The sequence below is a fragment of the Ambystoma mexicanum genome, chromosome 3q (assembly GCF_040938575.1).
Source record: "Ambystoma mexicanum isolate Mex_15411 chromosome 3q, UKY_AmexF1_1, whole genome shotgun sequence".
NCBI classification, from domain to species: Eukaryota; Metazoa; Chordata; class Amphibia; order Caudata; family Ambystomatidae; genus Ambystoma; species Ambystoma mexicanum.
In genome coordinates this window covers 789652667-789679244 of record NC_090926.1, presented here as the reverse complement: position 1 = coordinate 789679244, position 26578 = coordinate 789652667, and the positions used below count along the sequence as shown (strand labels likewise).

The following is a 26578-nucleotide window of genomic DNA, read 5'->3' as shown; positions in this document are numbered from 1 at the left end:
TTTTTATGATGTTAAGAAGCAAGATGTTAAGGCTGGTACTCGCATTTTTCAAAAAGCCAGTTTGGAAGGGGTCTGAACTTGGTGATGTTTTCGCACACTTTTGAAATTTCTGTAGTAATAACGAAGTGAAGATTTTGCCAATTATGTCCATCAGCGCGATTGGTCTGGAGTTTGATGGATTGTTGCGCTTACCTTTTTTAAAAATAGGTACCACTACCGCTTCAGTCCAGGATGCTGGAATCTGTTTAGTTACTTTGCATTGTCGATAAACGCTACTTATAAAGGTTACCCATTCATCAGGGTTCTGTTTGAGGTCGATATTAGTGAGACCATCTGGCCCCGGTGCTCTTGATCTTTTTAATTTCGAGATTAGGTTTCTGATGTCATCCATGTCCGTAAGGTCGACCCAGTTATTTTCATCTGGAAATAGTGGCATCATTACGTGTGGCTCCAAAGGTGCGAAGAGGTTAAGAAAATGGGCTATCCAGTCTTTCTCCGAGACCGCATTAACTAGCTGGTTGGTAGCCGGGGAGTCTTGGCTTTTTATCAGTTCCCAGAAATCTCTGGTGTTTTTGTTATTTAAGATTATTGACATGTTCTCAGAGTCTCTTTGATAGAGGGCTGCTCTGTGTCCTCGTAGCCATTGTTTATAACTTCTTACTGCCTCATTGAGTTTCGTTCTTCCTTCCTCCGATTTATGCATGCACGTCTGCCGTTTTAGTTTTCTTAATTCCCTTCTTTTGGCAACCAATGTTTTGTCATATTCATGGGTTCCATTTTTCTTTGGCCCTCAACCTGTCGTTGGTGCCAGTTTGTATGCCAGCAGCAGAGGTAAGTAATTCGGTCTCGCTGATTTTGTTTCATAATGATCGTTTTTCATATTGAGATTATATTTATACATTATGTGTTTTACGTCTGCTGCTATTAATTGAAGACGCATCTGTTGTACATGCTGCTCCAGGTTTAGCTTGTAGTTATCTTTTTGTTGGCATACAGAAGTTAGAGTCATGCGAAGTAAGTTGTGGTCACTTTCACTAGTCCGGTAGACCTCAAATGATTCGACGTGGTGTGATAGGTTTTGAGACACGAAAATATAGTCTAGCGTTGGCGCCGAGTTTTCTCGCTCCCATCTCTGAAGGGTTGGATGTTTTCCACATGTTGACGCTACATTGTGGAAGTTTCTTTCCTTCATGAGGTCCATCCATGCCTTTTCTCTGTCCAACGTCAAGGAACTGGCTTGTTTCTGAACACTGGTGTTAAAGAACGTGTCACAATTTGCGTTCAAGTCACCACAAATAATAATATTTGTAGTTTTCAATTCAACTTGCAGTTTGTCAAGTCCTTCCGGATACTGCCGTACAGAAGTTGGCAACTGTGGATTCCAGTACACGTTTATTATTCCCAGCTTCGCTGGAGGTTGCCTAGGTGCGTTTGTGGTTGCGATAGACCATAATAGGCTAGAGTTGCCAGGATTACATAGGATTCAACTACTTTTTTTTCCATGGCGATTCTCGAGCCAGATCGTACTGCCCGATGATGGTCTCCCATGGAGTCCTCTTGTTGCTGGAGTTATCTGGATTTGGTAACCATCCAGTGCTGGTTTTTCCTGCAACCATGTTTCTTGGAGACAGATGATATCTAAAGTTTCCAAGTCTTTGGCCTCTGGATAGGCTTGATGCTCATGTCCGCGTATGTTGCACGAACCCATGGTGAGTGGTTTTGTGAATGGCCGATCTCTGGAGTTGGGAAGGTTGATTTCTTCTAAGTTCTTTTTATCTCTTGACTGCTATTTTGTGGGTTGCATTTTCAGAACGTCTTTCAGCCAGATCCAAGGTCCAGAAGTACCGTGGCTGCTGTGGGGATTCTTGTCTGCCTGAATGTCTTTGGATGCCCATTTGGTGTGAAAGTCCGTCTGGTCGTCTTCTTTGTTTATTCTTGGGACGTCTGATACTTTTAGTCGTCTGATCTCTTTGGATCAATTTTCTATCTAAGCATGGTCTCACTCTTCTTTCGTTGTCATCATTTTCAAACCGATGGTAATAGGTTTTGTCATCTTTGTTCCGCTCTAAGTTGGATCTGTTAGGGTATGTCCGGTGTCTTGCCCCATGCGGTTGATTTTTTCTTCTGTTGTCGTGATATTTCTCCGTCTCAGATCTGTAGTGAACTTTTTTGTGATGACTGTTTTGTTTTGTGAGCGTGTGTTTGACTGTGGGGGAGCGAACAGTTGGTAATTCTGATATTTTTAACCCTAAATCTTCCAATTCCAAATAGACCTTGCTTAATTTTGTAGAATGCTGATGTAAGCTTTCACTTTTTTATCCTTATGATAGGGTTCAATCAACGTGAAATCTTCAGTATTTAGTGTACTAAGCTTTCAAACTTTCCCCAGTATTTCTAACACTGATCTCCTATTTAGAACCATGTAGTTTCTACCTGGTGCCAGTTGTTCCATTTTGAAATTACGGGTTGCGTTTGAATTTGAGGCATGTCTCGTGCCCTTACTTTGGATATGGTTTTGTGTTGACTCGGTTTCTCCGATTTGTCCTTTTTGTTCTCTTAAAGATTTATGTGGACTAGTTTGATCTGGTCTCTTTTGATTTTGCGTTTGCGATTTTGTTTTTTCCAATTGATTCGCTTCGTCTTTTCTTTGGTTTTTTAGTATTAAATCTGCTGGTTGTTCATATGCCCGTTCTGTATGTGATTTGATTTCGGGCGTTGAATCAGTTGCACGTTGCTTAGGATATTTAGATGTCTCATCATTTGTGGATTCGCAGATGACGTCCACGTCATCCACTTCTTCTGGATGTAATGTTAAATTCATCAATGAGGAGTTGGCAATGAAGTCTTTAGACGTCAATGCTGAATTATCGAGTTCAATCACATCATGGTCAACCAGGTGAGAGTCTTTCGAAGGGGTCATTTGCTTTGCTGTGTTTTTTTTTTACGTGTTACTTTGTAATTGTGTCTGAGGTTTGGCTAGTTTGAATATTGCCGGTGTTTTGATGGCGTTCTTTTTTTTGGTTCTAACGCTGGGCATGCTGTATTTGCCTTCACGTTGGTTACTGGGTTATCCGGTAATGCCATTTTGGTGGAATCTTTCGATACTGATAAAGTTATTGTGTTTTCTGTTATTGGCCTTTTCTGTATTTCACAATGTTTGTCTCGGTAACTGATTGACTCACTTTCTCAGGGTTTGTTTGTGCCTTCATGTTTCGAAGACAAGGAGGGGTCTTGCTGGTAATGTTTACATTTTTCTTCAAGGTTCATTAGTCTTTGATCCCAGAGGCGTTCTTTCTCCACCTTTGTTTGTTCCAAGGCTGTAATGAAACCTTCTACGAAGATTAATTTAGTATGCATCACTGCAGCTACTGTTACAGAGTCCTTCATGGAGTCATTTATGGACTCATACATTTCCAAAGGTTGCGAGGGCGATGGTAATGGCCGACATTATGGACAACATATCCATTTTTTTTTTATGGTGAGTCTTTATGTGTAGGTGCGAATATTTCACTCACTTTCCTGTTTTTACTCGGTGTGTTACCCTCTTTATGGTGTTCTTGGCTCTGTCCACACGAGTCTCTCCCTGGTAGCTGGTCCTTGTTTTTCTTTAAGCCAGCTATTTCAGGTTGTGTGCCCAGAGTTTTGGTGTCTTTTTTCTGTGGCTTGCAAGTGGCCAGAGTTGTTTTGTTAGTTATGATAATTAGGTTGGGTTCTGCGTCCGATAGTTGGTGGTCCTTTGGCTGACTGTAAGATGTCGGTGAGACTGCATCTAGTTGCATGGTTTTTGCATGGACGTTCTTAGGCAACAGTATTTAAGGTTGCGCCGTCTCATTTAAAGTCTTTGGTACAGGTCGACCCATTGGCTTAATAGTTGGTGTTCACTCTGACTCGACCGTTGTTTCAAAAGGCTTTGGTTGAGTGTTCCCCCACTTTAATACATTTGCCGGGGGTACATGGGTGTTAAGTGTAGCTAATGATTTGAATGATTCGCTAGTTTCTGCCTCAATAAGATCTCCGTTATGCGTTTCAGGAGCCTTTTTGCATTGTCTGGGTGCAGGTAAGATGTCGTGGACGGCGTCCAATATCTCTGCGCCAGAAAGTTCAGCCTTGACTTCCAACTTTCTTTTGAATTGTTTTGTAAAAAAGTCCTTCAGTGCTGTTGTCATTAAAGGGTTTGGAAAGACACCTTTCCCCATCTCTGTTTTTTTGGTTGAGGCCAAGTGGTTTTTTTCTTGAGCTTTTGTGCTCGTTGCTTCTGATGTGTCTTTGCCCCTTTTTTTATGTAGGACTTTCTTTTTGTAAATTGCCAAAGCCTTTTCTCTCTTTTGCAGGTAGAGGTTTGAGTGAACGGCAGTAGGACCTGCCTGACACGGCGGAACTTACTCCACAGCGTCTCCTGCACCACTCAGACCGGCAGAATTGGTGATCTGAGACGGCCGTATCTCCACAGATAATTCAGGTAAGTTGTTCGGGTGGATTATTTCATCGGACTTGCATTTGTTGTTACCAGCGCTTACTGTAGAAGCCGCAGGCTCCTCATGTATCATTGCCTGTGTGATCCGTTGTATTACAGCCTTATCCGTCTTGTTAGATTCTAATGGCGGATTTATTTTCGTATTGTCCTTTAGTTGCGGGGTTGGTTCTTTTGCGGGTGGCACACTCGCTGTCGTAAATGCTGTCTGCGACGTGATTTTGACCCCGGCCGGCTGACTGGAGTCCAGCCGGAGGCGCCCTTCGGCGCCTAGAGCCAGAACACCACTCGCCACAGTGGAGGTCTGCCGGTCGGGGGACATCTCGTCGGTTAGTTCCTGGTCGACTGCGGATTTTCCCTGCTGCCCCACTCCAGGCTGATAGATGAAGACTTCATTTTTGGTACTTGGGTGTCCTCGCTGGTAAAGTCTTGTACAGTAAGCTTTCCATTCGGGGAGAACTGCGTGCAAGTTGCTTTACGTTGCCGCAGGCTTACCTCACCAGTGCCATTTCGTATGGTCAGACTGCTGTCTGAGTCTAACTCTGACGCCGAGTCAGGAGTTCTCGGCGTGTCCGAGTGGTCTGAGCGTTGAGGGCTCGAAGCTTCAAGGCAAAAGCCTTAGGCGAGTGGCGTCTTTCGTTGATCGATGTTCAAAGATACCTTTATTCCACGGTCTTTTGTGGAACGAGCCTGATGGGCGCTTTGACTTCTCAGGATCCGCCCAGAAGGACTTTTGTGTGGGTCTGGTGGAGGACGATTTCCCAATCCTCAGTCTTTTGATTTAAGGTGTTTTGTGAGTGGAACGTCTGAGTCTGCTCCATTGACTCCATGGAGTCCGTGGACTGCCATAGACTGCGGTCTAAACTCAGCGGTCCAAACTCTGCGTCCCGCTTCGTGTTGGACCCTGGGTAATAAGGGCCAGCCTCCAACAATCAGCAATGAAAAAAGACTGCGGTTCACCTCGCCAGAAAGATGCAGAGTAGACTGCCGTAGACTGTGGTCAAAACTCAGCGGTCCAAACTCTGCGTGCCACTTCGAGTTGGACCCTGGGTTATAAGGGCCAGCCTCCAACAATCAGCAATGAAAAAAAGACTGCAGTTCACCTCGTCAGAAAGATGAAGAGTAGACTGCCGTAGACTGCGGTAAAAACTCTTTATATTCAGGTGTTGGATAGATTTCTGTGAGGCTGTTTGGTAGAAGGTGGTCAGCCTGGCAACCTTCAAGGACTAGGATCTCATCCAGCATTATTTGTAGAGGGGACACATTACCTTCACACCAATTTGGAATCTATGCACCATAGCAATTATTGGTGAGCACCTAGAGGATCATTTCTGACCGTGAACAGATACTGTGAAGCTAATCAATCACCCTTTTCAATGTCTGTACACTCCTTCCATTTATTTTTGGTATTTCCACAACAAAAATGAACAGATGTAACCTAAATAAAAAAAATAATTGATAACAAATCCCCTTTTCCAGTCTATCGATGGGATAGGGTTAGAACTTTTTAGGGTCGATCTCTTCAAACTCTATGGAAGTTGATTTATGACAATGGGGGTATTAGCACCTTTTGAAGAATATTCAATGGGCCTCATTACACGGTAGGCGGTAACCATGGCGCTATTGGCGCCATGGTTGCCGTCGGTACCGTACCGAGTCCGCCATGGTGAATGGCGGAATTCCCGCCACATTCCAAGGTGTGTGGGGGCGGTAATTCCCCATTCACCATGGCACTTCCCCATTGCCATTTCAGCCCCCTTTGGGCTCAATGGGAATGGGGAAGGCAGCAATTATGGTACCTCCAAGGTCCCTTTGCGGACCCGTTCCTTAATGGCTGGTAAAACCAGCCGTTGAGGTCGGGTCCCGCAAAGGGACCTCGTAGTAAGGCGGTAAGGGTTTACCGGTACCCTTACCGGTAACGGTAAACCCTTACCGCATTCCGTGTAAAGAGGCCCAATGTAATTAGCTTATCTTGGACTTTTGGCAACATATATGGTCTTGAAAATCTTTTATTTTAAATAAGGGACAGTTATTCCCGTCATTGCAATAATAAGCCTCGGAGTTTGTGATGAAATGATGGCTCGAAGACGTCAAGGTAAGGGTACAACAGGTTTAATTCCGGAGCGATGCTTGGCACCAGCCGCCTCCACTCTCTCCTTCGACCGTCACTGCGCATCCCGGGTCCCTGCCTCAATCCTGCTCCGACATTCTATGACTCGAGACAGGTCACCAGATGCAACACCACTCCTTTCTTATAATTAACAAAGGTTGCAAACACACTTAATTACAATGGCAAACAACAACTATATCTAAACAAAGCATTGGCTGTTAGAAGAGAAAAAACATGCAAGAAGGAAGAAAAAAATAACTAAGAATTCTCATACTAACAAAGCATGCCAGAGGTAAGAAAGGTGCGAACAGAAAACACTATAAGTACATCTACTACTTCCATTTTCATTTTACTTCTTGTATATTCCTGGAATTCTGGACACACCTCTTTCCTTCACCAATGGCAGATGTGCACTCATGTGGTATGCAAGTTGTGACTTTCAATTCTGTTTCATATTAGTCTTCTAGAGGACGCCCTCTTGCACTATCATCCAACCTAGTGTTGTCATGGCTACAACTGTACTTCAGAGTTGACGGTCTACTGTGCTACCCATGACCTTGCAACATGATGCTGGTGTGGGTGACCTTCTTCCCGTTCCACACTTATCTGTAGTGCGCACTGCCCCACCTTCGAATTGAGTCACCCTAATAGGTTCAGTGAATTTAAATAGACCCGTAGGCACCATTGTGGGCAAATTAACTCTTATCCAATCCCCAACATGACAAGTTAATGGCCGCCTAGAATGGGTATTGCCAGATTTCGCTGTCATGTGATGTTGAGTCATCGGTAGATTGTCCCCGACCTGTTTCATGCCAGCCCTACCTGCCATGCCTTTTCTTTCGGCCTGAAAGACCCACCAAAGTTTTGAGGGAAGTGGAGTCTTACAACCACTTACTAGTTCAAATGGAGAGACCTTGGTGGATGAGTGTGGTGTGGTCCTATATGTGAATAATATGCGTTGCACAGCTCCTGTCACCTCAAACCTGTTTTGTAATGCAAGATGTATGGTTGATGCGAGAACTCGGTTGAACCTTTCAACCATTCCATTCCTCGGAGGGTAATATCAGGATGTCGTACGATGTGTGATACTGCATGCATCCAAAAAGGTATTCATGGAAGTTAAAGTAAATTGCACTTCATTGTCCGAAATTGAGGTTTCAGGAAAACCTTCCCTGCCAAAAAGATCCTTCAGTACTTTTATAACTGATTTGTTGTTACCGATTCCACAAAAATGACCTGTGGCCATTTTGAAAAATGATCAATAGTGACTATGGCATATTTAAATGAAGGTTTTAGGATACTCTAGGGCACTAGTATATATATATGGCCAATGTACACCACAAATCTTGTAGAAGGCCATCCTGGCTTTCAGCTTCTGACCACATTTGTTTGCTGACAACCCCTTCTGAAAGGTCTAGTGCATCAAAGAAGAATAGCACCCTCTTGTTCATAGACTTCCAAAACTCCTGCTGGCATCTGTGATAAACAGTCTGCAGCCACATTAATTTTTTCATGGCTTGCATTCGAGAATTTAATAGTATGAGGAGCCACTTTAGAGGTACATGTTTTTGAAAGAATTTGCAACATTGGTTTGTGATTCGTTCTTAAGGTAAAGGACGCTCCTCAGAGGTATTGCCGAAAGTGCTGAGTCACCCAGACATACGCTATTGCCTCCCTTGCAATGACAGAGTAGTGTCTTTCTGCAGGTTTGAGCGCTGTAGATACAAAAGCAATAGTGCATTCATTGTTCCCTTTCATTTGGGAAAGAAGAGCACCAAGACCTTTGGTATTTGCATCAACTGTAAGGATAGATTTGTCAAGCATGTTAAAAGGCTGTAATACCAGTGCTTCTGTAATCATCACCTCGAAGGCTAGTTGGTGTGTGTGTGGGTCTAATGAAACAGTACTTCTTTTTTTATCAACTGTCTGAGCGGAACCACTGTTGAAGCACAGTTTCGCACGAATTTGGCATAAAGCCCACATAATCCCAAAAAAAAACAAAAAAAAAAAAGGTTCTTCTTTGGTTGTGAGTGAAGGCACTCTTGTAATTGCTTCCACTAGCCTGAGTTTTGGCTTCATTCCTTGTGCAGGATCGAATGCCCCAAGTAGTCTTCTGGTAATAGTAGACAGCATTTGTTACTTTCGAGAGTGATGCCATAATAATCCATGACTGTCACGACTTGGTGAAGTAACTGCACATATCCAATGACGTTGTACAACAGATCATTTTGAAATACATTATGTCTTCCATGTGTTTGAATAAATGGTCCATTAAACTTTGAAAGATTGTGGCAGCAGATACCAGCCCAAAGGCCATCCATACAAATTGATATGAACCAAAGGGTGTGATGAAGGATGTTAGCTCCCCTGATTACTCCGTCAATTCGACCAGGTGATAAGCAGAGCGCAAGTCGAGTGTTGGAACACATTTTGCTTTATCCATTTTCCTCATCTCTGAAATGTTGGGTAACAGAGGCAAGTTCACCTTGATGTTCTTGTTTAAGCTTAAAGAGGTCCACACACACATTCATATATCTCCATCAGTTTTGAAAGTTAAAATTAAAGGGTCCAACCATTATGTGCCTTCCACATGTTGTATTATTCCTGCTTCTAGCATTGCTTCAATTCTTGTCTGTAATTGTTCTTGCAGTGTAAATGGAACTTTTAGTACTTGATGTTTAATTGGCTGTGCTTCTTTCCTACGCAGTATTTGGTGCTTGATCATCCCTATTGACACCGAGAACACTTTAGGAAACTATGTCAGTTCAATGAGCAGGCCCTTCGGTGACGTCGTATTGGGTTCTTCGCCATTTGATTGTTTGTCATTGATGCCGATCATTAGTATTTTTTGCTCTCCACCCAGGATTAGATGAGAAGCAGTCTGGTGTTTCCAACTCAGAACTGGAGGATCCTTGACCGCTAGATAAATGATGGCAGTTGTGGACCACTCATAGCTTAAAAATATCCCTGCAGTTCTATGCAATGACCTGAGTAGGCAGGCCAATTCTCCTATCTCTTGGAGTAGTACCTTTGTGAACAGCTCTTCCAATATAACTGTGTAGATTTGTCTGACATGAATGTTACTTGCTTTCCATCTTCTTCTACAAGTATGGTGGGTCTTGAAGGTCCTGGTTCTTTTTCTGGTTCACTTATGGCCGGTACCATGTTTGTCAGATGCTCTGAAATTTCCTCTTCAGAACTGCCAGTTTCCTGTGAAGGATCTTCACTGCGTGCTACATTGGTGCGGCGAGCAGTAGAGGGTTGTTTAGTGTGTGGAGACTTGCGTTTGCTCAGAAGACAGTTGAGCAAAATGGTTCATGCACCCGCACATGGCACATTTGCATCCCCAAGCTGGATAAGCTTTGTATCCAGAGATGTGAGAACTGCTGCCGCATCACATACAACTCATTGTGGTATTGGTTATCAGTAGCTGCTTTACATCTTGCGGAGCATTGTTTGGTAAAGCGCTGGTTGGGATTGAGAGCGCATATTGGGTTGGCAGCTTGTACTATTGCTGCTGATCCTTGGGAGTTTTTCTTTGTCAAGGGTGTTGCTCCATAGCAGTGATTGTTCTGCGCCCTTGGCCACGCTTCTTCTAGGGTTGTTTCTGCAGATAGACAACGGCAATCCCCAGCATGCACATTGTTTGTGTGTACCATCAGTTTATGTTTTATAACTTAGTGTTGAAAGGGCCAAATGTACAGATGGCAGCCAAGGTGCGTAGCGTATTCACGTATTGCTCAATGTTCTCTCCAGGTTTCTGTTCACGCGTGTAAGATAAGTGTCTCTCCATAGCAATGTTGATCTTTGGCAGATAATACTTGTCTAGTTTCTGAAGAGTCTCTTCGAAGGGAGAGAAGGGTGGTGGGTCGGGGCCACCTGGTGTAGGAGGCAGATGTCTGCACACTTCCTGTACTTCTGAGCCCAGGCAATTGAGAAGCATGGCTTTCGCTTTGCTAGCTACGAAGAGATGTTCATCGGATGCTTACAGGTACGTGAGGAACTCATGTGTCCATCTTTGCCAAAGGACGGCAGGTGTTCCTGGAAGTTGCACGAACTTCGAGACAGGTTCAACATGTTGTCACATGAGAGTGCAACCAGTGACTCCTGCGGCTTCTTCATCACCAGATGCTCATTGCGGGGTTTGCCATGGGTTTTCAGTGAAGGGGGGCTGAGCCTCCTTCCAGTAGAGAAAGTGTAATTGTTAAAATGGTATATGTCAATGTACTTATTTTATTATGGATCACTGTGATGCTCGCTTTTCAGTCCCTTTGTCTTCTACTTTTTATTCTTTTCTTATAATACTGCACCGACAAGGACACCTGTGTTGCTGCTGAAGTGTTGCTAGAGGAGCAACATGCTGTTCAAAGCACACAGTGAGTTGCTTTCCTGAAGCGCTGCTGGATTTGCTGCATGGCACTTATTCTGACCGGGTGCACAAACATTCTGGGGCTCCTGGCCCAAGCGATGGGGCCAGATGGAGAATAGGACAGTGTGGCTCACCCGGTGTAGAGCGGGGATGGAGCACAGGATACCGCAGCCCACCTGCTGCAAAGCTGTTTACTCCAGGCCTTCTTGCTGCCATTGGGGTGCTTGACAGGGATTCCGGATCAGAGGAGGCCGGAGGCGGTAGGTTGATACCCAGCTCGCCGCAGTAATGTAATGATGGCTCGGAGATGTCAAGCTAAGAGTACAACAGCATAAAACCAAAGCCACGCTTGCCACCACCCGTCTCTACTTTCTTCTTTAACCGTTACTCTGCATAACTGCCTCGAGCCTGCTCCAACATTCTATGACTCGAGACAGCTCACGAGATGCAACAGTATTGCAATTCCACTACAAAATATTCCAAGAGTGAAGATACAACTAGGATTATCACAGACCCATAGGTGTACAGCAATCCCTAACTAACGAGAAGTAAGTGCATATTATTGTAATACATTTCTTCACAGAATTATAATTGCCTAGAGTAGGACATTGAATAATGTTACAACCATCATTTGCATGTACCATACTAAACAGAAGGAAATTATAATGATGGCACTCCAATAGGATACACATGCCTGCACGGAGACATATATCATCTAATTCTGTCTGTTTGAATACCACCCGTAGGTCCAAGAGTACCCATATCGGAGCATGCACGAGAGTTGGTCTGGTAGGACAGTGCCCCACTCATCAGAGACTGAGCTGTTGGTCATGGCTAAAGTGTGAACATGCAAAGGTACAATTCCTGGAGTCACAGCAGAGGGAACATTTGTTTTCTAACGAATACCTAACATTGGTCCCAATTGTGTAGTAGCAAGAATCAATCGGTCACATAGGCGTTCTATTTAAAAATGTGCTTCCTGCATGAGGGTTATTCAGCTTAACTTTATAACATTTATGGTTCACTATAAAACACGGATACACAAAGTGTGTTTTGTCTAGGAGGTCTTAGTATTAGTAATAAACGGTTTATTGATAGTTTGTAAGTCTCCAATTACTAGTGGATCACACTTTCCTTTGTTGCCGATACTGAGGCAGCTTTTGCCTTCCTACAGGAAGGATTATAGCCTCCCCCGTTCTTGCCATTAGCTTTATGTTTACCTTCGCCCAGCCAATCGAAGGGCCTAGAAAGATGATCAACGAAAGAGGATACTAAGTGCCAAAAAATAGGTTGTATATCCACAATATTTGCACTAGTCCTCATGACGATTCCAATGCTATACAACTGCCCTAATTGACAGTATGGACAGCTTCAGTATTATTCCCATCCCTGTACAAGTGCAACTACCCAAAAGTAAACAGTGACTAAGGGGCTCTTCTCAACCCTCTGAATCATCTAGAAATTGTTTAGTCTATGCCAGGAAGCTAAATTCAGGCAGAAATAATCAATTAGCGATTCAGATGTCGATGCAAAGGCGTAACAGGCTGTGAATCTGAAAATAACCTCCCATTAAGGGCTCCAATGCCAAATTTAAAAGCGTCTTGCCTTGTCACTTTAAGCAAATATTTGTCATTGCTTATCCTTCCAAATCCTCCGCCTGTCCAATGGGTGACCACAATCTGGCATTCAAATTCCCTTACACGGATAATGCATGCTTCTAATCAAGGATATTCTCACTATTTATCAGGAGACATTCTAGATCCCTCAAAGTATTCCCACTAAGAGGCCAACCCAGCCTAAATGGGGCATTAGAAAAAATATATGTTAGTAAATCAGAAAGGCCCACCTTTCTACCCCTCATACATAAAATATTTGGTGAGTCACTGGATATCTCGGTGTGTGTGTCCAGGGTACGTTATCCAGTAGCCACAGGGCCTAACCTATCCTTCTGTTTTGTTTGATGTACATTTTCCACAAACTACTAAGCAGTCAACCTCTAGCAGGGAAGTATGTCAAGTTTCCTGCAGGGACTCCAAATTAAAATTGGTGATTCATTCCCTCAAATCAAGGCCCTCCATCATCCTTTGAATACCAAATCCATCCCAACTGAGACACAATACCACATGATTGCTAGTGAAGGTAATATGATGGTGACCTTACATATTGTTTTGCCCACCTACCAATCAGGGGAGTTTAGGTTCCAACATAAATCATCTGTAAATTAGGTGAAAATAAGCACTGCAGCGAGATGAACCTGATGGCCCACCTGCGCAGGTTAACAGGCCAAAAGCGATTGTCTTTAACAAGGGCTGGCAGCAACATTAATGGCAGGTACAGCCTACTGTGGCCATCATCACCATTAGCAACTTGCTACAGTTTCGATGACAATTCCAGGGAATAGGTTTTCAACAATACCCTGCTGTCTTCCATATTTTCACCAATGCTAAGGCACCTGTCTGGTGAGCACGTTTTGTACTTCTGATGTAAATCGGTTTACTTACGTAAGAGAAAATTGAAAAAATGGCCACCAAAAAAAGCAAAAGGAACTCAGAAAGAGCTCTTTACCATTTTCAAGGTGGCTAAGAAAAAAAGAAAGAGGCGTGGCCTGGAAGCAACAGAATACTGGCAAGGTAAGCTTTTGTTGGGGCGGGTCAGCCATCAGAAATCCTGGAACTTGGTCATGTACTGTCTAGTAATGCAAGCATTGCAGGGAAGGCCTGCCCAGGTGCCTATTAGTTGTCTTCTATGGCTAAGGACTCGGGCAGCAGATCCATCTTCCTCTACACTGCCCAATACTGTAGCTTGTGCATGGCTTGATAATAGTCAGGAGTCAGTTATGTCCATGCCGATGTAGTACATCCTTATGTTATCAATCCAAAGGTTGCAACACACTTATCTCATGCTCGCAGTACTAATGCCAGAGCCTAGAGTCCAACTGGTGACACCTACATTCACATGCACTTCACTTTGCCCTGACCATGGTACTTGTCTGTATATGGTTTTCATCTCCTTAGTCTCCTGAGGTATCTACAGAACTGCTTGTGATGTGGAGCCTACACTTCTTGGTTTTTAGATTGTAGGATTTATACCAACAGAGAAGGAGAGAGCTCTCAATTGGGACACAACTACTATACCGTCCCAAAGTAGTAATCTTGTTCAGCAAGACACCACTTGCCACTCTTTGTAAATCTATGAATTCCATTATAGGTTAGATTTCTATAGTGGAAGAAAAATGCAGACATTTGCAAAAGAATGCCTACAAAATGTTGATGTGAAATGTATTTGTAAGGGAATTTATATGCAAGTAGAGAAAATACACAGAATTAAGAAAGACTAGGGTACTATATTAAGTACTACACCGAATGCCACATAAAAAGGCTCCATTTTGAATTATATCCTTGCTGTCCAAGAGAGGACACTTGCCAACTACTGTTGTGTTCGGTCGCCCCGTGATGGTGCTGGCTCCTTTGTACAAGGTGGGTGAATTGCGAGTCCATCGTACCTCCTGGAGAAATGCTGAAGCAATTTTGAACTTAAAAGGCATAATTTGAAAAATCTACGAAATTTGTTTTAACATCTGCACTTTTGCCGCACATGAAGACCATTGCATTGTTTTAACACACTCTTAACTGCCTGTTTGGCTGAATTGGCTCAGCCTAGTGCCATTTGGTGCCTGCCTTAAGACTTCGCAATGTGCTCCAGCAAGATGGCTGCCTTCTTTGTGTTTGTTGTTTAAGCAGTGTAGGAGAGCTGCCTTCCCTCTACCTGGACTGTAATTGGCTGCAAGGGCCTTTTTATCACCCATTAGGGGACTACCAGGCTTTAGCCGGCCCCCTTACCAAAGGCCCACTACTAAGGCCCCTGTCTGCTCCCTGCTGTCTGCTTCCAGGACGCTATTTGTTTTGGGATCCTCCCTGCACCCTAGCACCTTAACTACAATGATGCTAGCACTTCACTCCTCTAAGAAATCCAGACTGCCTTGACATTGTAACCTCCTGAACTATGGGTTAGTTCCCTCCTTCTGGACTCACTCCTATCACCTTGGACTATCACTTTTCCTTCTGCTTCTTTCTCTCATTTTGTCATTCTGATTCGTAGTACTTCTTAAAACCCTTTGCTAATATCTGAATCCCTAATTGAAAGTCACATTTTGCTGTTTTTTTGCTGGAAAGTCACATTCTGCTGTTTTTGCTGGAAAGTCAAATTGTGCTGCCCATTGCTACTCTGTACTTTACTTGTAAACTGTTGCTTCTCTGTAACTTATCGGCCCAGTGACATCACCACTCTTTTGTTCCACACCTATCTGCCTTAGCCTCCCCTGCTTCTCTCTCCTTTCCTCGCTTCCACTCCCATGCGCTGTTTCTCCTATCTTTTCCAACTGCTTTGCCATGGACTATCCTTCCCTTTTCACTAAGTCTGGCAGGAAGAAGTTCAAAAAGGATATCCTGGCCTCTAACCCTGGTCTTCCTATCGCCGACACCTACTCCAACACTTCCTCCAGACAGACCCTCACCGACATCCTCTCTCGTTCCTTCGCCAGATCTCTGTACTCTGTCCCATCTCCTCCTCTCCCAATAATGGTGGCACTCGCTGGGAAGTTCATATGGCTTCCTTCAACTCCTCTAAAGTCATGATTAATGTCTACCTTAATGGCACTGTCATGGTCCAAGGCCCTCAGGCCTCATCTTTGATAGGCGCTTCCCTCGACTCATCAATTTCCTCTCATCTTCTGCTGTCCCCACCTTTCCCCCCCTGGCTACCTTGCCCTCTCTCTCCTCCTCCTCCTCCTCCTCCTCCTTGTCCTCTTCTGCCCCTTCTAGGGCTCCTTCCCCTCCACAGGGCGTACCACTGATCTGTACCTCTCCCCGGAAGGTCTTTTAAGGCTGGCAACCTTCTTCATTTTGCCACTCTCAACTCTCGCTCTGCTGTCAAACACTGCTCTGAAATCTGGCACTTCCTTGAAGAACTAGACCTTGATGTCCTTTGTCTTACTCAGACATGGTTCATGGCCAGCTCTGTCATGAGCTTTGACACTCTCCTCCCTGATGGCTACAAATCATCTCCGCACCCTGATCCTCCCGGTCCAGGGGGGGTGGGGGGGATAGCCCTGAACTTTCCTGAGTGGATTCCTACCGCTATCATTTCGACTCAGACCTACTCCTCTTCTGAATGCCTCGTCTGTAGGCTCTCTCTCTCTCTCTCTCTCTCCTAGCCATTCTCTTACCGTGGCTACGATCTACTGGCCTCCTGGTCAAATCACTTCATTTCTCTCTGAGTGGACAGACCTCTCCTCCTCCCTCCTGGCCTCTACCACTCAACCTCTCAATCTCTTTCTCCTTCCCGGTGACCTCAATATCCATTTAGACTTTCCTTGCTCCTCCTCTTTAATCTTCTGTGACCTCTGTGACTCCTTTTCCCTGTCTATCCTCCCCTCTGGCCCGACTCACTCTGCAGGGCACACACTCGATGTCTTGATCTCCTCTGACCTCCCCCTCTCCATCCCCGTGACCACTCCTCTCTCTCCTGGAGCATTCATTCCTTCCTCTCCTCTCATCTCATCTCTCCCTTTCTTTCCCCCAGGCCAAGCCTACCCCAAGATTGCCACCTACCTTCTCAGACATCAGACCCATGAAGAGTGTGTCAGTTGAGGCTTTCACTGCCACATTCTCATCCCCCCTCCACCTCTGGCTGACTCACATCCTGACACAGCCCTGTCTCTGCTCTACTCTTCGGATACTCTTGATGCTCTTGCCCCTGTCATGAGGATCCTTGGGAAATCCAAAGCCAACTGCAATTCCTGGTATGACTCCGACCTAGCTACACTTAAACATAAGTGTAGGGCGGCTGAGAGGAAATGGAGGGCTTCTTGTTCATCCTCTGACAAACTGGCCTGCTGCCTGCTCCAATGGCAATACCGATTCTATGTCCACACCAAGAAGAGAGTCCACATTCAAGCTCGTGTCTCTGCAGCATCTAACAACTCAGCCAAACTCTTCAAAATTTTCAAGGACCTAGCCAACCCTGCTGCAGTCTCTACCACTCATGTTGCCTCTCAGGCTCTTTGCAATGCCCTTGACTCTCACTTTATCTCAAAACCCCTGGACATCCTGTCACCCTCTCCTCATCTCCCACTCCTCTCCCATCTCCATCTGTGCACACTGACCCTCCTTCAGCCACCCCCCCACCTTCTTTCTCATCCTTTGCTCTTGTCTCCCCTGATGAGGTCAGCTAATCCCAGATTCCACTCCTATACTCTCTACACGTGCTGCAAATACAGTAAACCATCAACCATTGATTTGATTTCACATTACAAACCCTTCCAACCTTTTTGCTTGAGGACACATATATATTCAAATATCATAGATTTAGTAAAGATCTAATTATGTCACGTTTCTCTGCTTTCACCAGATAAAGGACTACCTGGATAGAGTTATTCTGATATTCATACTGACTTCTCTATTGCCCTTTTTAATGAGGGATACAACTTCCTCTTGCAGCAGTGGAACATTACGGGTTCCCTGCATTTCCATTGGTGAATCTTGGAGATGGACACAATACTCCTAGTAGTGTGTGTGACACCAAATTATCTACAGTTATTTTTCTCCAATGTTGATGCCAAAGGAGAAGCTCATGACACTGAATTTCATACCATCTGTGAACCTTCTGTTTAAACCAAAATCTTTGGTCAGCAAATCATGCCTTGAGTGATCTACCTGGTTTTCTCTGTCATGGAAAATCTACAGCAACACCGAGAGGTTTAGTCAATTCTAAGGACTAGATGGTCAGGAGAGCGCAGACTTGCAGAGCCAAGGACCCAGAATATATTCACGTGTGTAACATCAAGGCGGATCCTCTTTCACATTCATGGGGAGGGCCATCTTCACTGAGCATGGTTTTTCTCAGCTTTTCTGAATCTGTCCTTGATGATTGTATTCCTAATTAAGTTATCACATACTATGGGGGTCATTACGAGGTAGGCGGTAAGGGGTTAACAGCGCCGGTAAAGGGGCCGGAACAGTCAACCCCTTACCGCCCTATTTCAAGGTCTTCTTGCGGGAACCCGCTAAGGACGCCTGGCTTTACCAGGCGTCCTTAGCGGGTCCCGCGAGCAGACAAGCATGCTAACAGGCACGTTATGAACAAGCCCGTTGTTAGCATGCTCCCCATTCCCATTGAGCCCTATGGGGACTCGAATGGGATGTACCGGGTTCGGGTTCCTTGAATGAGGAACTACCTCCAAGGTCGGAATGGCCCGGTAATTCCTCATTCAAGGAACCCGGTACCCGGTAAGGGGGTAGCCATGCCGCTAATAGCGGCATGGTTACCTCCTATGACTTCTTCTAGGAACAAGTTTGATTGGGGGCAAATGTAGTGAGGTTCCCTCCAAGTCTTCAGTGTTAATGTTCAGTCCAGTGAAGGAAACCCATGCCTCTTTTGCTCTTAAAACAGTGTTGTCATCCATCATATTCCAGTTTTTCGTCATGTATGGAGCGTTTAAGATAAAATTCTACAAGTAGAACAGGTCTTTAGACCATGAGTGCTCATAACTAATAACCAAGGTGAAAACAGTTTAAGTTATCACAAACTAGACATTTAAGATTGCACCCTAACATTCTAAAACAAATTGAAAAAGTGTGTAACATATTAAAACGTGTTTTTGACACAGGGACATAAGCTACCCCACCTGTATGGCACTTGCCGGTAGTGTACTGTCGCACAAAAGATTATAACATTTGGTGTTTGTATGAATTAGAGAGCACCAATATTAGTTTTCACATATAACAATTTTTTATTTTCTAGTCACCATTTTTCGACCTCCTGTTCATACAGAGTTGTTACGCTCACCTGGTATCCACAGGGACGCTACCCAGCTGGGTTACTCGCTGGTATGCTTCTCAGCTTTGCTCTGATGTGGTCTGCGGGGAAGGTTCTGCCTGAAAATACAGGAGGACTGTGTTCAAGACTGACCAACTGGGATAAGTATCCTGCCTCCACCCCGTATGCTTTCAGTCCCTCTGGCGCCCTCTCCTCACCTTGTGGTAGAATTAGGCGTGTTCTCCGCCCTGCCTTCTTTGTAGGGGAGCGTTGTCTTTCATGGGCGAGTGCGGTCCAGACACTTCACTGATGCTGGCCCGTTTGATATTGTTCAGGTAGGTCTTATTGCTGTTCTTTAGTTTTGTTGCTATCCTGCATGCCTTTCTTTGTTTAAAATGTCTCTTTTTCTCCCTTAGGCATGTAGAGCTTCAGCGCGGCGAACTGGCTTGGTTGAGCCCCACTGGTAAATGATGGCGTATTAAGAGCGCTAAGATGCGGTAAGTAAGCGCTATGCGCAGCGCTGCAAAGTCTTGCCTTTGCTAACCTGTGTTTTTCTTCCTTGTAGGTCGCAGTGTTCTTCAGCGCGAGTGGAATGTCCGGAGTGGTGCCAGCCGAGAGGCAATCAGCCAGGTAAGCCTTTTGAGCAGTTCGTAATTTGTAAATGTCTCTACAGCTTTCTTTAATGTTGCCTCTATCTTCCTCTTTCAGGTCGTTCTGTCCGGGAGGCGTGCAGATTCGAGGAAGCTGTTCTCAGTAGCTGCAAGTGTTTAAAGATGAAGACTGCAGGTAAGATGCTGCTGCTAATGATGTTCCTTTTGTCTCCTTGCAGGTTCTGCTTCTCCGAGGTTCGAGGGAATAGCTGGACAAGGTGAGCGTCATGTTGCAAGCTGTAAAGTAACACGAAGCATGTTCTGCAGTCAGGGTGTGGTTTATATAGCCCAGGTAAAGTAGTACCAGGGAAAGTAGTTCCAGGCCTGCCACACCCAAAACACTAGACCGCATAGCTTGGTTCTTGGGAACCAAGCTATGTGGATGCCTCCATGTTGGCTGACAATACAATAAAGTAGTTCCCAAGCACATTGTTGTTCATGGTGTATGAGCCTGGCGCCATAGGCGCCAGGACTGGCCCCATGAGGGCTTTTGAAGAGGATGCCAGGCTCTAGAGGCCCGAGTCCTGACTCCACCTGGCCAATGGGTTTGCCAGAGGGGGTTTTGGGCGAGGGTCGTGACAGGAGTTGCATACAAAAGCAATCATATTAAGTCTTCATATGACTAACAAATTGTAATACTGATATTTTGTGAGGGTTAGTACACGTTGTGACTTAGGATCTGGTTAATATACACAACAAATCTATCTAGTCGACACTTCTGGTGCTTCTGGCACAAACTGGGTGGTTAGCTGTTCTAGTGCTGTCTTCAGGACTGTGCAAGTGGACTTGGTGGTATCCCTTGTAAACCCCTTTGGTGGGACATCTGAGCCAGTAATTGTGGTGTCACAGGTACTGAGAAGAGGTGCAGCGTTCTTCTCTGAAGGTGCCTTCTGTGCACCTTGTGTTTCTTGATCCTAATCAAAGTAGGGTCTACTGGTCAATTTCCAAGTAGATTAACTTAACCCCGGACGCAGCTCCACTACGAAGGAACCTAACGCAGTTCATCTACTTGGAAATTGACCAGTAGACCCTACTTTGATTCGTTTACAAGGGATACCACCAAGTCCACTTGCACAGTCGTGAAGACGGCACTAGAACATACACACAGTAGCCTTAATAGGCTTTTTAAGGATTTATTAGAAAATAAAAAATTGTTATACGTGAAAACTAATATCGGTGCTCTCTAATTCATACAAAGACCAAATGGTATAACTAATATTTGTGCTCTCTAATTCATACAAAGACCAAATGTTATAATCTTTTGTGCGACATTACACTACTTGCAAGTGCCATACAGGTGGGGTAGCTTATGTCCCTGTGTCAAAAACATTTCATACCCTCATGACATAGGCCCCCGAATCAAAAAAGAGGGTCACACACACCCCTTGTTATTATAGACATATTAAAACGTGTACACAAACAAAAAGTTCTGCCGTACTTCACCCATGGCACAAATGCACCGTTTCAATGCCGAGTCAAGAATGTGTGTAAAAAAAGAAGGAACCCCAAAAGCAGATCAGACCCGAATGAACAGCCAAACAACATTTCAGACGAAGAAATCCAACAATTCTGTTGCATCAGAGGAATTAAGTTCAATGCCATGAGGGATTTGGGTCAAGTTGAGGATCATTCCAGAGGAGAGGAGTAGGAATGATGTGTCCCAAATCAATTAATCCTGCTACTACCTAGAAAAGAAGTTACCGCCACAGACTCATCTTCTGTATGTTAAGCTCAACACGTTTGCAGTTCAAGGAATGGGAGGTTGCTGGCACCTTACCTTTATGGTGAAAGCCACTTGCAGGGGGCCCCTCCTGCCAACAATCCACACACGATTCACACGGCTTCGTGACAGAAAGTCCAATGAACGCTGCGTCATGTCTGTCATCTATAGGAAGGAATCAGAGTTAGATGTCAGTGGACAGGGTGTACAGGTGCACAATAATCTAAATATGGTGGAGGGCACAGAGTTGCCAAGTAAGCGGGGAAAGTACAATGTCTGGTGGGTGAGGTGGGTAGGTTATTGGCGGGGCCAGGAAGGAGGGTCGCAAGAGACTTCAAGTGGTAAAAAAGTATGACTGTTGGTTGAGTTGAAACCAGGCCAGGTTCAGGTCCTTACTATCGGCTTTAGAAGCAATGTATTCCCTAAAATTCAATCTGGCATCGCAAAAGCAGGGAAATCTCACACCCAAACACTAAATGTCTTTTGCCCCATCATCATAGTGGGACAATTCCAGCTAGCACCACAGCATAAAGTACCAGCTTAAAAGAAGCATTGCACCAAATTACGTTCCAAGAGGAAAACCAAACACACCTTTTAATTTAAGAAAATAAACACACACACGGTTAAGTGCCCTGTAATGTAATTACAATGCCCGAAGATAAGGAAACATACATGTTAGGAAAGATTCTTCTTCTTGCTGCTTTTCCTCCATAGACATCAATGGGATCCCTACCTGTTGCCATTGCTCTGAACCTTTCCTGACTTTGAGGTAAGTGAATCCTTTTCGCTCCACTTACCTTGCTACGCTCATCTCTTTTGGGGTCACTGATCAGTCGCTATGGCCATCAGTGCAGGAGAAGTCTGTTCTCCATAGTAAAATTCCCCGTTTGTTTTTGTCTGCACACATCACCACAGGGCAGATTCTGACAATCCCTCTGAAGAATAATGCGTGCCCTTTGGGTGAGTAGGTTCAATTCCCAGTAAACTGAAGGACGGTCTACCAGAGACCTGATCACCAGCTACCATTGCATCCACAATGTTCCTATGTTTAAGACCTAAAGTTACATTCCAAAATGTAGGGCCTCATTACGCGATTGGCAGTATGTCAGCAGCAATTCTGCCAAAATACCGCCATAAACGGTTACTGTTACTGCCACTTGGTCCAGTGGGTTTACCACAGGATTACATGTGGTGGTAGGCGGTATCAGTCCCCATTTGTGGAGTCCACAAGACACCATGAGGTTTTTGGTGAAATTACTGCAAGCAGTAATTCCACCGATTTTTGGAGGAAACGTGGGGAATTTACCTCCAGCTCCTTTGCTGGAGGTCAATCCTTCAACTTTGCCACCCAAATCGGAATTCAGCGGTGCAGCAAAAAAGGAGGTAATGTGCCACCAAAAATAGTGGCGGTAACAGAATTACAGGTGCCCACCTTCATATCTATCTCTTTTCTTTTTTTCTTTCAGGTGTGTGTGCTGAACGAGCAAGTAATGTTATTGAGTGCAGTTTTCTGGATAGCAGAGCCTACTGCTGCTCTGCTCACTGACATTATAGTACACCCCTCTTTCATTTTGACTTCACTTTCCAGGTGGGATCTGCTAGGGCTAGTGTTGTGGACAGTGTCTCAACCATTCTACAATCACATACAATTTTATGTATGTTTGGGGTCGCACAGGAGAAAGCATGAGATGCACACACTCTTCTTTCATTCAACAAACTATGCCTCCCTATCTACATTGTGGGGTTCACGGATGCCAGCTGTTAGGAGAGATGTTATTATTTCTGCTTTACCCCAATCTATGGACCCCCTCCTCTCGAACCCCCAAAAATGTTGGGCTTGCACCGGGCCGGAATTCTGAATTTGTGCTTTACTTACCTTCCTTAGCTCATCTGTTCGGGGGCACTGATCGGTCCCAATAGCGATCAGTGCACTGTGCTCCACTATGAAATCCCTTGTTTGTTTTACACAGCACAGTGCGGTAGGGGTATTTGGAATCCCTTTCTCTTTGCTTTGGTTACTTGCATGAGGTGTTCAGGACTGGCAGGTGATGGAGAATAGTATTCTGCCATGTTGCTTTACATTCTCACTTGCATTTTAATGCATAATGTTAGAATACCATATACTCTGAAATTGCTGTGCCACAAGATTTTGCCTTGTCCTTTGCCCAGCTTGTATTTCGGTCTTCTTCCTTCCCTCTCAGGGACTTACCAAGGCACAGCCTCTACCTTCCCAGGCAAAGCGGCGGCATGTCTTGAAGGCCGATGTGCGGGTGGGAATATCTGCTCCCTGTCCACATCGTAGCCATCATCGTAGCCAAGAGTGTCTGTTGCTGGGCAGATGTGGTGGCAGGAGGCTGTCCTTGATTGGACATCCCCTGCTAGTTTGAACGGTGCAGAGCCCTATCATTAGTGGGCTTGCGGTGACTTCAGCTCGAACCTGGGCTAAAAGGAGGACTGTTGCAGCCATTCAATATATCTTTGTTGGAAACCAGACTCTTCAAAGAGAAGCATCCTACTGAAGACCAGGAACTCATTGTTGCAGGCAACCAGCATTGTCTTCTTCAACTGTACCGGGTAAAGCCGTGCTCCTTTACTGACCTCCAGAAGTCTTCATCAGTGCATTCGGCTCCTGGACCGGTCGGAACAAGCAGTCTCGACCCCTGCTCGAGGAACCTGCCCTTGGATGCATTCCGAAGTGTCTGTGAACCATCCCGTGGGTTGACCTCCTTAGCTACCTTGCTCCATCGGCTGCTGTCCTGAGTTCAGACTGGGACTCTGAAGACCCTTGACTTGTGGAACAAGTGGCCTCCCACTGCAGTTGTAGCTCTCTTTCATGAAGAGGGCCCTAACGCTGTACCAGCTTCTTTAGTTCCACCATGCAGGTAGACTTCCACTGTTTGATGACAGTGGCCATTGCGGTCTTCCAGCTGAATTGTGTCTTGGGGGTCCTTCAAGGTAGTTGGCAGCTTGGTGATCCTTTCTTCTTCGTGCCAGGGTCATCCAGCTGGCCTGTGCCAGGCGACATCTTACCAGAGGGCGGAACAGCCGACTAACTGGACCCAAGCCCCAAAGCCAAAATGGAACCTCTGCACCTGCGACTCCTGTGCCTCTGATGAACCCAAAGCACAAAGTAAGGCGGTCCAGCTATTTCAGAAGCCCCAGAGGTGGTCCCTGACACAATCGGAGTACAGGACGTGAGTTAACAAACCTGTTTTATCCTCCCACCACGACCTCCATAGGGTTCAATGGGTGAAAAGTCCTAACCCTACTTCTCCCTTGCCTGACGTGATCAGTGGAGTTCTCGTCAAGGACTCCTCCCAAGGATTCCCTTGGCAGTCGCCTGATTCACGAACTGAGATTACCTGGGCGTCACCAGCAAGGCATTTATAAACTAAGCAAGATGCCTTAAAATGGATCCTCCTGTTTGAGTACATAGACATCAGGCAGCCCGCACTGCACTGTTACACCTGCTGCTTGCAGGTGTCAGTACTTCAGTTAAGAAAAAAGAAAAGGTGATGCCTTTTCTTTTTTTCTAATCCAAAGTGCTGACACCTGCAGTCAGCTCTTGTAACTGTGCAGCCGCTACACGGGCTGCCTGAGTATTGCCCATTTGCTTCATGCTGGTTGATGACTATTTACTCGGAAACAAAAGGAGAGCTGGGCAGTCCATCTCTCATCCTGTTTCAGAGTACAGAAACATCAGCAGCAGGCAGACCTTTCATTCAAGGAGCCTGTGGTTAAAGTGTTGCCTACCATGCAGCTCCATGAATTAAAGGGTTGCCTGTTTCGTGAGAGCTGAGGCACACTGGTGTCACACTTGTCTTGCGGCCAGACCCTTCTTTTGTTTAAAAAGGAGGGGCTGGGCGCATCAAAGTTAATAAGGCCAGTGCGCCCCAGCTCCCCTTGCCTCCCGCTGCAACCACTTTAGGCAAGGTGAGGGGCTCTCATTAGGGGCGTGGCCTAAGTACATCCATACTTAGGCCACACACCCTAACAAGAGACCCTCCTCCATTTCTAATCCCACTGGGTAATACTGGGTAATACTGAAGCATTTAACCTGCACCGCCCAGCGTGTAATGAGGCCCCAATGTATTGGTAGTAGGAGCGCTATCAATATTGATTAAAAAAAAAAAAACAATAATAATCTTCCTTTGAAGATTGATAATTAACACGTGTGCCCGATGTGCCACTTTAGCCTTCTGATCTTCCTCTCCCAGATGGTCCATGGAGGTGGGCTCTGTTGGGACAGTCGGCTCCAAGGCCACAGGCAACCTGCATCCACATTGTCTAGGTAGCATTGCCCACTCAGCACAGAAGATGTCGCCTCTATAGTGGGAAGTTGTGACATCAGAGACTGCCCTGGCCTTTGGTCATTTGTCATGTAGAGTTATGAGACAGTGCAATGAAAACAATAGCTAAAACCATGACAGCGAAACAAAGGAAAAGAAAAAACACAAACAACAGTACAAAAAGAAAAATTGACATCGCCGCTATTATCGTGGCTGCCTAAACAACTGTCACACACTGCCGCAATGACTCGTGAGAGAGAACTCGGGGAAGCATTCAAAAACAGGAGCCAGAACTGACGTGAACAGAGGCAGGTGTTGCCAGTGGTGTGTGCCAGACACTAGGGAATGATATCTATGGCCACCCTTCAGCCCCCACCGTCCATCCCATTCTGGATTTCCTTTTCCAAGAGCACCAATGCAGAGGGCCGTTCCAGGTGCTCCCAGAAGAATCACCAGAATGGTGATTGGGTGGGAGCCAAAAGAGCCTGACCTTTCTCAAGTTTAGGAAAGGACGGTCAAGCACTTCTACATAGGATATATGAACAGACTGATGCTTATATACTTGCTAAAATACTAAAATGTATATTTGGTTTGCACCGCTTTCTGTTTGCCAAAAATTGTTTAAATAAAAAGTGAAAAATTAAGCAGCTGAATGACTGGTCATTTCTTAAATGGGAAGAAGTGCAGTGATTTGGATTGGCAGTGAAACGCAGGGACATTGCTCTCCTGGGGTCCCAGGCACTCAATCACTGGCCAAGTAAACCGTACGGACTTTTGTTTAGGCGTGGAACAGCTGGCCCATGGTTTTAGCACCTGCGCATATTATGGCAGTGTCTGGCAAACGCATATCTAATGCCTACTGTTGGCTGTGCACGGAACAGATGCAAGAAAACACATATTGCTTATAAATCAAGTGGATGAATGCACACTTGGTTAAGATATGTGTTCCACCAGGTACTGGTTTACATCTGCAGTCACACCATGAGCCCTTAGAAGTAACATTAGCACACAGCTAGGCCAAAGAGATTCCAGAGGTGTGTGGTTTGGGCAGGGAGGGCAGGCAGTGGGTGGGAATGGCCATTGGGATTAGCATAACCTTTAGCAAAACTCCAAAATACATGTACACACTGTGTCACTTCTCACATCTCTTTACT

The 26578-nt window shown here is 45.2% G+C and overlaps 1 protein-coding gene across 1 annotated transcript in view; it reads right to left on the bottom strand.

The window, feature by feature from the left end:
• Window positions 1-26578, bottom strand: part of FDXR (ferredoxin reductase) — a 152099-nt gene that overhangs the window by 38808 nt on the left and 86713 nt on the right. The window contains exon 7 of the mRNA XM_069654854.1: window positions 21193-21300. Within this exon, the coding sequence (XP_069510955.1) occupies window positions 21193-21300 (108 nt within the window). The remainder of the gene's footprint in view (window positions 1-21192; window positions 21301-26578) is intronic.